General features: G+C 39.0%; 1 protein-coding gene across 1 annotated transcript in view; it reads right to left on the reverse strand.

The window, feature by feature from the left end:
- LOC142383730 (protein arginine N-methyltransferase 8-B) overlaps nucleotides 1–14,139 on the reverse strand; it is a 31,021-nt gene that overhangs the window by 2,399 nt on the left and 14,483 nt on the right. The window contains exons 4-9 of the mRNA XM_075469394.1: nucleotides 10,413–10,476; nucleotides 9,259–9,401; nucleotides 7,341–7,428; nucleotides 5,990–6,105; nucleotides 1,797–1,947; nucleotides 139–260 (exon numbers count right to left, since the gene is read on the reverse strand). Coding sequence (XP_075325509.1) covers nucleotides 139–260; nucleotides 1,797–1,947; nucleotides 5,990–6,105; nucleotides 7,341–7,428; nucleotides 9,259–9,401; nucleotides 10,413–10,476 — 684 coding nt within the window. The remainder of the gene's footprint in view (nucleotides 1–138; nucleotides 261–1,796; nucleotides 1,948–5,989; nucleotides 6,106–7,340; nucleotides 7,429–9,258; nucleotides 9,402–10,412; nucleotides 10,477–14,139) is intronic.

Below are 14,139 nucleotides of genomic sequence, written 5' to 3' on the forward strand. Positions count from 1 at the left end.
TCATTTTTTAACCAACAGGATGAAATACCTAGTTTAATGGGTAAAAGCTTTAAAAAGACAAAGAAAATACACTAAAACATCTATATTATTACTTAACTAAACAATATGAGCAATAGATATATCGGATGCAACACTCACAATGTTTTTGTCATTGGGCTTCATTGCAATACTTCCGACTATCTCTTCTCCTCTTCGCACTGTTAAATAATCCTCCAAGTAAAACACTGTCTGCTTCCAGTGGGTGTATGGAGCATCTGGAGCTGGAATACACACAAAGAAACATACTTACAGAAACCATCAGCCACTTTACTCATGACAAATGACTTTCTTTAGATGCAGTAAGAATCAAAAGATTTCAAAAGTATCACCAACAGTTACATCATTGCCAAAGAAGCCATTTTGTTACTAGTTGCCAGATTCATTGACAGAGTTGACAGATTTCCTGATTGTGAACGATCCTTGTAGCTGGTATGTATTTACAGCTAACATACTTTTGGATCCAAAACTTGTTATGTACAACTTATTTACCTGATACATTCTTACTGTTGTAATATGTATTACCAAATAGGAGACTTAGGTGTTTTTTAAAAACCTGGCAACCATAATGCCAATGAAAGAAGCGTGAAAGAAGAAACACAAAAACTGTTGTGAAACATGCAAGGCCACAGACATACTGTAGACAGGTAAACCTGATACCCCCCACCTATTCCCACATCAGATGTGTGAGTATTCCCTCATGAAGTAACTACCACAGATCACTTGGCCGAGATTCAAAAGGTCAGTATGATTAAATCGGATTTCGGTCAGTTTTCCAGGGGCAGCTTGGATGCTCTGGCTTTATGGACGTGTTCTTTTGGAGTCCATAGATAAAAGACCTGCCAGTCAGCTTGGCTGCTGCACAGAAGTGGCTCTCAGTTTTTTGGACACTGATACTGACAAGCGTGTGCTGCTTCTTATGCCAATGCAGCAGATGAAATGGCATTTGACTTTGGCTTGCCTTCTTCTTTTAGGGTTCTATGGGTGCAGTTTGGCTCTCACTGTGTAAATTTGGATCTGTATCTTGAAGTTTTTGGGCAGTTGTGTCTTCAGGTTCGACACTGTGAAACTTTCGTGACAGGCAAACTGACAGAAAATCAATTGTAGGGCTGTGCGAAGGACAGAAAAGGCTGATGTTAGGACATGCCACTGCATATTTATTTTTGTTGAAGTTGAACAAGGTCCTTGTGATGGAGTACTGATAAATAAAAGATAATCTGTTTCTGCTGAGAGAGCCAAAAGATCCGTGATGTATTTGCTATATGCTCCAGCACCACTAGAGGTCAGTAACACACCAGTTTGGACACAATACCTGCACTCTAAAGTCACCCCAGCCCGAAATGTTTGAATCATGTCAATTCATCTTATTTGAGCTGCTCTAAAATACAGTGCAGTGCCAACTGTTTTATAAATGCATGTGAAGCATGAAACTACTTAAGAAAGAGTTTGCCTGTTGTCTGCAATCAGGTGCATTTTATAGGGGCAGATATTTTCCAGTTTACAAATTATCTTGGGCAAGATTCTTTTCCATTAGGCCAAGTATCTAGCTTCTCTTACATGGCAGAGATGAAGCACAGTGATTTATTCAGTTCTGTGTTGGCAAAAAAGAACAAGATTTTAGGCTCCTGAAATCAGTTTTACACAAATCTAAGAAAAGCCTGGTTGATTTCATGCAATTTATGCAGTTGTAAGGCTCAGTATAAATGGACGTAAGGGCTATTTGAGTTCAATGCTTTCGAGAGAGCTTGGTTGTATCTTACCTGTGGAGAAGCCAGTCTTCTTGTGACACTTCGTAAACTCTATGTTGAAGTAAGTGACCAGTGCATGGATGTAGTCATTCCTCTGGATTTGCAGGCAGAAGGCTGAGGTGAATGAGAGATCCTCAGGCTTTACAGTGTAGATGTCTACCTCCTGGGGAAGTAAAGATTATTTGACTACTCTCAAAGAGGTGGACCCCATGAACAAAATATTCAAACCATCCTTTGGTTAAGTAATTTGCACTTGTGGATTTTTTGTAAGAAAAGAGGCAATGCTAATGTATCTTTGATAAATATGTGATTAGCACAAACGTTTAAACTGCAGTTATTTCTATTCTGATTTTAAGCAGAGTAATTAAAAAACTGGCACTTTTTCAATAAAAGATTGAAGATTTGTATCTCACTTGCAATGCACCAAAGAAAACCAGGAGACCAATAGTACACGGTGCAGTAAACTAGTAAGTAACTTCCACCTGCAAAATGATGTAGGATCACTAGAAGACCCCTATGGATCTGCACCAAAATCATCAAGAGACCAGTAGCACTTGTGTAGGACAGATGAAAGGAGGGCGCCAGCGTCATCTGAGAGCTCTAACTATAGTCAGGATCCTCTTGTGCTAGGACACAAAGCTGCAAAGTTTCCTTGCTTCCATTTAGTTTGACAGGGTATCTGATACAGCGTATTCCCTCTTGGTCATCTTCAAAGAAGAACATGCTGTTCCACTTCCTGGTTTACGGCTGTGTGGATGGCACCGTCCCAACATACCATATTAGCTTAGATGACTAACTAATGAAAGGATTGCAATTCACCTGAAACCTCTTGCGCAGGATGAACATGTAGGCAGGGCTGTCATAATCTCATTTCATGTACCATCAGTACGAATAGATACTCGCCACAAGTTTGCTGGCTTTGGTGCCAGATGCTCCATTTAATTCTATAAGAATGTGTGTTGGCAGTGAGAATAATGTCTTACTAATGTCAGATCCCCCCTGCTGTCCTGCCTGGTGAAGCAGTAAAAAATTCTCAATATCACATTTAAACGTTTAAGGCAGGAGTATAATGCCCTGCAGAAATACCATCTTGCAATTACTCTAAAGGCAAATTTTAAGAAAAAAATTAAATAGAGCACTACAATACAGGTTGTTAATGTGAAACTATTGTCTCCAAGATAATACTTGTTGATGATCCTCCCTGAGTATTGTTGCATACATTTTAGTATCAGTTTAATAACACAAAGACCTGTGTGCACGACCGCTTGGCTAAACAATATTGTGGGATTTTAGTAATCCATTAAAAAGATAATGTGGCTTACCAGCTGGGTATCATTGCTGCAATGCTTTTTTGCCTCCCGAGATCCAAAGCCCAGCAGCATTCCAATAATTTTTATGCAAATCCCTATTCAATTCTCTTGATTGATCATTTTGCTAATGGGATTTCATAGAAGGAAGGCCTGTTTGATATAAAAATCAAGGTATGATTGCTGAACGATATTCGACCTGCACAGAGGTGAGACGGGACAGAGCCATGTAATCGATGCCAGTGATTAGTCATTACGACAAGGAGCACAATCGGAGACCAGACAGGCTGCCATTGACATGCACGGCACAGCAGCCTGATGAGTCTAATTGTCACTGTGGAGCGCAGATGGGGCAGCTGCCTCACATCAAGGTCAAAGTCATTTCAGCCTCATGCCATGCCTCACAGTATATTTACCAGTCAATTGACATCTTTTCTTAATTACTAAACACACTGTGTGTGTTTACTTTACTATGTAAATCATGGCATTCGAGCAGAATTTATGAGACAATGTAATCAAATGATAACTCCTTCTAATCATCAGCCTATTTACTTGTGCTAGTATTTCCTCCGGAGGTGAGATGTAATCTGGTGTTAGAAAATAGCATTAATGTTCTGTTGTTTAAGAAGCACCTTCCTATTAATCTGTTTGTAGTCAAAATGGTGTGTGTCCATAATTACCCAAATCGAGCAGACATGAGAAGATAACTTGAGTGATGGCCTAGAATATGCCTAAAATGAAAACTAAATTGAACTTTTTATTTAATTAGGTAAAAGTACAAGGATGACAGTTTAATGTATAAAATAATTTAACAGTAAAAAGGAACACTTCATTTAAAAATGCTTGCTAATTGTAATGCATTTGTGATTTGAATGATTTCACAGACGTGCTCATGTCCTGCCCATGTTGCCGTATGACGTAGGTGTCACGCCCATGGACTGATGGTTTTAGTTTCATGTTTTAGGTCACTTTTTTGAGTTTCAGTCCACGTTTAGTTTTTAGTCATGTTTTAGTTTCCCTGCACTCTGTTAATTAGTTCACTCACTGCACCTGTTTATTCCCCACCAGCTGCACCTTGTCCCCAATCACTCTCACTCCCTATTTAAGTTCTCAGTCCTTTGTGTTCTTTGCGAGATCATTGCCATTCATACCTGACCTGCCTGTGTTGAGTCCCGTTTGTTCCATGATCCATGATCCATGATCCATGATCCATGATCCATGATCCATGATCCATGATCCATGATCCATGATCCATGTCGTTTTTCAAAAGTTAAGTATTTATTTATCCATGCCATGTTTAGTTCTTTATTTTTTCACAGTTTGGTCTTTTGAATCCGGCCTTTTGTTTGTTACTTTGTTTTTGCTTAATAAACCAAGTTTTGCTTTTGAAGTCCGCATCCGTGTCCTCCCTCCTCACACCAACCTGACAGTAGGCTCCATGTTTAGTTGTATAAAGAGAGGGTAACTGAAATCTGAATATACATGGTGACTCGTGGTGAAACATTTTAACACAATGTGAACACACATACTCAAGGGCTATCCACAGGTGATTACATCACCCAAGATGCATGATAATACCAAACGTGAACAGGGCCTAAAATGGACTGGGGTAAAGTTAAAAACTGTCCAGTGCTCTGAAGAATATTAGTGTCAACTTCCTTTTGGAAATCATGGATACAACATAAATATTAGAGGGACCAGTGTGAATGCACATTATGATAATGCTACCCATTTAAGACAGGATGGCACAGTGGTTTGTAATAGTGTCTCACAGCAAGGAGGATCCTAGTGCCAAGGAGACCCTGTGCCTGCTTTGGTTTTCTATGGGTGCTAAGGTTTCCCCCCACAGTCCAAAGATGTGCATGTTGGGTTAACTGGTGATTAGAAATGAACTGGTGCTGGACTGGTGGCTCATGCAGGCTTCAGACCCTCTGTGACCCTGACCAAGATAAAAAGAAAGTGTATGAATTGAAGTTTTGGACTAACTAAATCTGTGAAATGTATTTTTCAGTGAAGGACCCATAATTCAGTAAAGCAATGGCAATCACATTCTGGGAACAGTATGGATTAGTATAGGAGTTGTGTTGCTGAGGGCTAACCTAGTCAACAGTCTGAGACCAGTTGAGCAATGAAAACATTTGGCGTTAATAAACATAACGCATGTACAACAGAGGAAGTGCGGGTTGTAAAGCTGCTCAAATCCTTCCGAAGAAGGGGAACTTTTTTCACTTTTCTTCAGTTCCCAAACACTTAAGGGTGTTGATAAAAAAAAAAGAGTTGATACAGCACAGTGGTAGATGTGTCCTTGTCCTAATCAAATGGTCTCCAACCCTAGCAGCGAGTGTGAGCGTGCATGGTTGTTTGTCTCTGTGTGACCATGTGATGTACTGGCGACCTGTCCAGTGTTTACCCCACATCTCATCCAATAGCAGCTGGGATTGGCTCCCGCCCCCCCAGGACCCTGAATTGAACTAAGCATGTATAGAAAATGATTGGATGGATGATTTGCAAATGCACTCAGTTTTTCTTAACGATTCACATTATACTCAAACTGTTTGGAAGCGTGTTGAGAGTTTTCCCATGTGCAATCCCCTGGCCAAAAGGGAAATGTGATTCAGAGTGCTTATAACCTGTTTATGGGATGTTTTTCCATGAACTAGCTATCAACAGCCACACTGATACCCAAGTGGCAGTCTGAGGCTAATCTGTAATGCTTTTATGGCATGTTCTGGATGAAGATAAAAGCAAAGTTCTAGGTGGGAGAAAAAAAGAAATAAAGCAAATATGTGAACTCTTCTTTGTCTTTCAAAGGCTCTACAGTTGACATTTTGGCAAGCTTTGTGATTATTCAATCATCTGTCATCTGCCATTGTATGATTAATATATTACAGTACTAACCTTGACCAGGCAGGAATTAGTCACCACCTGTTTGGAGTCTACTATGTCCACCAAGGGTTCTCTCATGGCCACGTTACGGATACAGGTCATGTCAAAACCATACACGTTTTCCCACCCTGGTAAATACAACATGTTTTCAGTTAGTGTTTGTCAACTGCAAGCATATGGAACCTTTTTGTCTTTGGCCTTGTTTTTATTAGGTGCATGGGGTGAGAAAGGCCTCAGGAGGTTACACACTTGGGCTGCAGCTGTGAAACAACAATAGTTGGATAGGGTCATTGCTCATAGAGTGTCTAAGAAAAGTATGATCTATGACTGCAGATATCTCTTGTCATTTTGAAATTATTTTCATTTTGACAGATGAAAAGTCACATTGTATTTAGCAATGATTTGCAAGCATGTGCTTCCTCGAACTAAGACTCCATTTTAGCCTCATATATCCTTGTTGTTTAGGCTAATTCATTCCATGCATTATTCATTATAATATTCATTCCGCTTCCTAGGACTATATGTCAACAATTATCTCTGTCGTGACCTAAAAGGAGAGAACACGAGAGTACTTTAGACAGCTAGCATTAATGAACAGGTCTCAACTGCCCCAGGGCCTCCCTGACGTGGTATATTTGCATTTTTTGCCACCCACTTAATCTAAAAGTGTTTGTGGCAAAGATTGCTAGATTCCTTCAGAGGGCCACTTCTATAGGTCCTTTTGGACCATTTGTCAGGGGAAACCCAAGTTTAAGGTCAGTACTTACACAGCTACTTAAGACCTAGTGTGTACTTCACATTACAGCATTATTGCAGACTAAACTGAACTACCCAGATATCATGGGAAAACTAGCTGAGCCAATATAATATGACTTTCCGTGTATTATCATGCAGTGGACGATGGTTGTATAATTTCCCAGATGTGTGGAGGAGTGTGAGTAAGAAGCCTATTGCAATTATTGTGCTTGTGTGCCCGCTTGTATCTGAGCTGTGCACTTGCTCAATAATAAATTGGTGGTGGTGCTCTTATGCTTTGTGTCCAGCAGCACAACATTGCCCACGGTCCTTGAGCAAGGTCTAGAGTGGGATAAGTGATGGAGAGGCTTGTTGACCTATGATATCAATTATCACCTTCAGTCTTGTGCCAGAGAAATAGTTGAAAATGATTAGGTGTGCTGCAAAGCTTGCCTATAATTCTTCCCCCACATCTGTGATGAGGAGGTGAGGAGACTTTTCTACCACCATACAGCAAGACATATTCTTGTTTAACAAGAGCCACACAGTAAACAGTACAGTAAGCAATGAATAAACGAGGGGAATGAGTACAAAATGCAGTACATACAAACAGTGGAACTCCGCTTACAATGTATTTTGAAGTCTTTGTACTGCCTGTCCTCTATGGCCACCACATAAAGAGAGGCTCGGTCAGGAAACATCAGTCCACCGGGTTTCTGTTTGACAAAAGAGGAAAATGAATAACTCAGACATTGATTCTGAACACGTTATAAAATGTCTGCATCACAGCAACTGTGACATTTTATTTCATAGCAAAGAACAATTTAAAATTATTGTTTTTGCGTATACCATACTAAAGAAGGTGACATTATTTCTCTGCCAAAAAGTATGATTGGAGATGAACAATAATTCATTGTCATGGTTAAAAATGTTGAAACATTCTAAACATCAACATAATTTTAATCAACATAATAAAAGTGTTTGTTTTTATTTTTAGGTTTAACAATAAAACTGGCAACCTCAACTTACTAGAGGATTATACTGGTATAGTTGAAAGATGGATCAATGGATGTTATCATAGGTAGAAAATAAAAATTATTCAATATTTATAAGATGGTGTATTCTAATTGTTAATCAGTCCTTTTTACCAGGTGGCATTTGTACAAACTTAGAGTCAGATTAGGCAGAATATCCACCAAAAAGAGTAAATATAGGCCCTTGCAACAGTTTTCACTTTCGTTAGTGCGTTTTTCTGCAGAGCCACCTCTCCTTACTTTTTATTTTGCTGTGTCAAGACATTTTTGGGTTGAAACCTTTAGACAGAAGGAGTGTAGGCATTAGCCATTGGCACTGTGTTAGTGTGAGGACTCTAAACCTAGCAGAGCTCTTAGATCCAAGGACTCCGGTCAGCTGGTCCAGTCCAGAGTCCAGACTAAACAAGAAGCAGCATTTAGCTGTTATGCTGCAAACAAGTGGAACAAACTGCCAGTGGAGATTAAACTTTCACCAAATGTAGACATTTTTAAATCCAGGTTAAAAACATTTCTTTTCTCATGTGTCTATGCATAAAATGTGCACGATATCTTTTAATTTATCTGGACTGTTGCTTATTTTTAAATTCATTTAAATGATTTTATTTGTTTCTTTTTATATTCTTTTATGTATTTTTAATGCTTCTCACACTCCCCGCTGAAATGCTTTTATTTGATGTAAAGCAATTTGAATTGTTTTGTACATGAAATGTGCTATACAAATAAATTTGATTTGATTTGATTAAAGATGTAAATTAATGATCTAAGCATATATAGCTTTTTTTTTTTTACCCTTTTCTAGGTTCTACAAAGCGCTTGATATATGTTTATCTACGCATTCACACATCCAGTGCTTATTATCATATCCTGTATATGCATTCTATATTTGATATGCAGTATTCAGTGATTTTTTTTCTCAAAAATCCCACACCAGTGAACATGTCTGAGTCAACATGGGGTTCATTGACTTACCCATGGACAGTTTGGGGGATCCAATAAGTCCTCCAACTTTAATGCTCTAATGTTCTTTGTGGTTATTGCTTGGATAGTTTTGTATCAGGAAGGTTAATTGTAAGAAGAATTAAAATAAAACAAGAGTGAACCTGAAAACTATGTCCTGTTGACTTGTTTTGAAGTACACTGACTTTTGTTATGCACATTCCTAGGCCTTACACTGGCGCATATGGGCTTAGATAGTTGGAAAGTGTGATTTCCATCCCCACACCATTTTCCTTTACATTTTGGTTTACATTTTTGTGACCTTTTGGCTCTTTGTGGTCTCTTCAACATGGCAACAAATTCATGTGTATGGCTGTACATTTGCAAGGCTCACATGGAGATTTGTTTTTATGACATTGGTGTTACATCTCTCAACTGTAGGGGATGCCAAAGAGCAAAAAAGAAGATACATTCTGTTGTGTTGGAATAGAATAGAATAGAAAATACTTTATTCATAAATGTGTGTTACGATATTAACGTATCTTTTCATCAAAACCCACAATCTACATGTCATACCAGCCACTTGTCCCTGGCAAAGATGACAGTGTTGAGCATGGACTCATAGAAGAGGCAGTAGCCCATCCACTCAGATATGATGATGTCAACCTGTTCAACTGGAAGCTCCACCTCCTCCACCTTGCCTTTGAAAATGGTAATAACTGAAACACACAACATATCTTCTAAACCACAATGAAAAATTAATTTAGGATGTTAAAAGCACAAATATATACTGATAAGACTAACACAGTATTTGGAAAATAAGGTAAATGTTATGTAATTTAAGAAATAATCATTTATTTGAAGTTGTGTTTGACTGTACTTACAGTACAAAATTACAGTTTTTAAACTTATAGACATCCCCCTATATGCCTATCCCTACCATCCATTAGGCCTCTGAAAATGGCTAAATATAGTACTGTATTCTATTTCCATGTGCACTGAATAATAAATCTGGAAAGAAATAGATAAAGAAAGAAAAAGGAACTCAGTGTGATGGCATATCAGTTTGAACACTGTGTGTTGCCGTGGCAGCAATATTGTTCTGATGGAATTGGAACCAGCTGGAGATTATGGAGGAGTGGATCTTTGCCCTGCTGGATATTATCTGACTTCAGCTTTGTTTGCTCGACTTTGGCAAGAAGTTACTGAAGAGTTTCCCTGGTGATACAAGTGTCTTTCAGAATGATATGTTAACCTTGATGCTCCAAGTCTGATTACTTCCTGCTCATTCACTATCCACAAAGTTTGGTAAATAAAGTAATAACTCATTTTTCAATTACTGAAGCATATTTGGTATTCATGGGTTTATAGATATGACATTTACTGATAGGATGGTTAATGGAGTTATTATGTGATAGGTGCACAGCCAGTGGCTTGGCAGGAAATTTGTTTCTGCTGCAGGGCTGCTATGATAAAAACATATGCTTTGAAGTCACAAAGTTGGAAGCAATAGTCTGTACAATTTTTTTGTCCATACACAAATTTACAGTCATTCATCTTTCAAAATCACAGACCAAACCTTCTTCTGTCCTGATGTGTCTGTTTTGCTTGCATTCCCTCCATCTTTATTCACAATCATCACTGTAACTAAACTTAGTGCTTCCTTAGATGTTGACGCAGTGCAGAGTCACTAAAATGAAGGTATATGGAAAAACAGCTGCAGCTCTTACCGCTGTCAAGGTGATTGGACTTGATGATCCTCTCGGAGTACTCTGATATACTGGAACATTCAATCTGCCAGAATTAAAAGAAAAGTGAGTGGAGAAAATCATTGACACATGTCGAGAGGAATGCCTCAAATACAAATGTAAAAATGGAAATGTAAATGTATTTTATTTATACAGCCCTTTACAAACAATCATTACGATGTACCAAAGTGCTTTACAGCAGGTAATACATAAAGAGAAGAATAAGTAAAAACAATAAAAGAACAGTGAAAGCAATAAAATACAACAAAATAGAATAAGATAAAATAAGATAAAAGTGTCATCATACTACTGGGTAGGGATGGGAATCGAGAACCGGTTCTTGTTGAGAACCGGTTCCCAGTGTTTCAATTCCTTGGAATCGTTTGGAAACGATTCCCTTATCGATTCCAGTGGGCACGAATGACGTCAATGAGTCCAGTGCAGCCAGCAGTCAACAGTAAACATGGCGCCCAAGCGGTACAAACGCTCGAAAGTTTGATTACACATCCCTAAAATAGACGACAACAGGGCAACTTGCAAAGTGAATATTTCACCAAAGAGAGGAAATACTACCAACATGCAATAACTATGAATGAATGATTAACGTCGGTGAATCTGAACCCAGCAACTTTAGCAACGTTAGCATGTCCTCGGCTAACACTGCAGGTAACTAACTAACTAACTAACAAACCCTGCCTATCATGTTAGCGCTATTTGCCTCAATGTAAAACCTGCTATTAGTAACGGTTAAGGTTAAATGAATGCCTTCTCAGGCATTACATTTAGATGAAATCATGAGAGACAGAGCCTGACTTACTCAGAGCCAGAGGCTGGTGGTACTACCCCCAGTTCACGTCTACCTCCAGCTTCTCCTTTCACCAGAGCAGGGAAGAGTTAAATTACCCAGGCCAGGATAGACCAATGTGGACCTCACTGTTGTTGGATTTGTAAGGTCATGACTCGTGTTACTTCTAAACTAAACAAAGTTGATGCTAATCGACCGGTTTGTTGTCCTTTTTCTCCAAATGAGAATCGATAAGGGAACCGATAAAGAACCGAATCGTTAAGCAGAATTGAAAATGGAATTGGAATCGTAAAAATCTTATCAATTCCCATCTCTACTACTGGGTATTAAAAGCAATCTTAAATAAGTAGGTTTTTAGCCTAGATTTGAAGAGGCGCAGGTCAGAAATAAGACGCAGCTCAACGGGGAGCTTATTCCAGAGCCTGGGGGCAGCGACAGAAAAGGCTCGGTCACCCCAGCGTTTGTATTTTGACCTGGGTGCTTCCAGGAATAATTGATTTGTTGACCTCAGAGCTCTACCAGGATTTCGGACTGTTAAAAGCTCAGATGAATGTGATGGGGCGAGGCCGTTAAGAGCTTTAAAAACAAACATTAAAAGTTTAAAATCAATTCTATAAAGGACAGGAAGACAATGGAGAGAGTTACGAACAGGAGTGATGTGCACACGTCTGTTACTGTTGGTTAAATGACGGGCAGCAGCGTTTTGCACAAGTTGAAGGCGACTGAGAGAAGACTGGGAGACACCAACATAAAGTGCATTGCAATAGTCTAACCTTGAACTTATTAGGGCATGGATGGCTTTCTCAAGGTCATGACGACTAAAGGCTGAGTTATACTTCTTTTAACGGCCCTTGCGCTTGCGTCTTGCGCTTGTGTTAATGGCTCGAGACGTTTATGCTTCATTTAGCTTTGCCGGCGCTTGCGTGTGCTGCGTGGCGATTCACCGCCAGGACAGGAGGTGGAGTAGCGGGTTTTTTCAATGACAAGCCTACTACGATGAAAGGAAATTCACCGCCAGGACCTCTTTGGACAGTCTCTCTTCGAGTGGATTCATCACATAGACATAATATATTATGTCTATGGGATTCATGCTTCTTCTTCTTCTTCTTTGCTTTCTACCTTAGCGTTTGAAAACAGCGGTCTTTTATTAGGGGATGAAACCGGAAGATGAACACGCCGCCGGATGTGATGTAGATAGTGGCTTGTGCTCACGTCCAGGGTGGCTACTCTATAGCTCTGCTCGCGTCTTGCGTCTTGCGTGAAGTTTAGAAAATTGAGGTGACACACGCAAGCACGCAAGGGGGGGCTTGCAACCGCGCAAGGGCTTGCATTGCGTTTTGCGTTAACTATAAACCAGGCTTTAAAAACATTTTAATTTTGCCCAGGAGACGTAACTGGAAAAAACTAGTCCTGACAACATTGTTAATTTGTTTGTCCAACCTCAGATGACTGTCAAAGGTCACTCCCAGATTTCTGACGGTTGAACTTAGCTTTGAAGACAAGGTGCCAAAGCCAGTCGTCAAGCCAAACTTTTTCCAAACTAAATGTTTTGCAGTGTAATTACTGTCCAACTCCATTGGATTTAAAAAAGCTAAACAAGTCTTGAATTAAATGCACCAACACTCTACTAAAAAGTTGAGATAGAAGCATGTTAAACATAGTGTTTCATATCACTTCTTTGAATGACACATTTTAATCATTTAGAAAGTAAGAATACAAACTGTTGCCAGCTTTGCAAGAAGAAACTGTGTCCATTCTTGCTAAGTTAATCTGCTCAGCGGTTCTTGGTCATTCTTTTCTGTATGATATGCTGTAAATTTTCAATGGGAGACATATCTAGACTGCAGGCAAGCCAGTCAAGTGCACACATTTTGTGTCTGAGAAGCCATGGACAGTTGTTGATGTAAGTTGTACAGAATGAGGTCTGGTGTTGCCCTGCTGAAGTAAGGACCCGACCTTAAGTAAAGGAATGAACAAACGACCTATAGTACTGTCAACAGCTTAAGGATACATCCTCCTCTCACAATTCACAATCATGGATTGTGACACTGTGGAAAAACCTGTTACATGTTTTCTAAGACTAGGCAGACCTCTATATATCACCCCTAAGATGTGCATTTGTGCACATAGGAATGAGAAAATATAAATATTCGACCCGACCGTAAGTCTTTGTTGGATGCTCCTTTTATACCTAATCCTCCTGACACTTGTCACCTATCAGTTTGCTCATTTTAGATTTTTCCAGAACAGTGGTACCAGTATATTCTATCAACTTTAGCCTGTTTTTTGCTCTCTCCCAGCTTTGTGGGTGTCTTGATGGCATTTAATTCTAGATTTTTAAAAAGATTCTGAATGCCATCAAGGTCAAGGTCTGTGAATACAGTGAAAATAATTTCTTTTTTAATAGTGTCAAATTAAATATTTAATATTTTTTACTTTTTTTGGGAAACGGCCTAACTTTTCTGGAAATTGAGTTTGAAAATATTAAGTGAGTATTAAGGGAATACTGTCCTTTTATTGTTGTTTAAAATGAAAAGTAATGGATTGATGGACACAAAATGTCAACTTCAAAACTTCAGTTTTTATAATCCACTGCAAAAACACTTTCCAGGCATTATTCAAACAGTAGCTCAGAGACCAAAGGGGAGATTGTGACCATATTTCCCTTTAGTCGGATACATACAAGAGTCATGGGTTTCCACTTTGACAGTGTAATGATTGTATAGATCTTCTCTGCCATTGGGTTGGCATAGCAACATCAACATTTGAAGGATTATTTGCTTTCATGGCTACAATTTTGTGTTCAGATTAAATTTTGTAGGTAAAAATAGATATACTTTCACATAAATTCTCTTAGTCTTTTCTACATGTACTAGTAAATACGGACTATAATTGTTGCTGTCC

Source organism: Odontesthes bonariensis, chromosome 7, assembly GCF_027942865.1.
Source record: "Odontesthes bonariensis isolate fOdoBon6 chromosome 7, fOdoBon6.hap1, whole genome shotgun sequence".
In the NCBI taxonomy this organism is placed as follows: Eukaryota; Metazoa; Chordata; class Actinopteri; order Atheriniformes; family Atherinopsidae; genus Odontesthes; species Odontesthes bonariensis.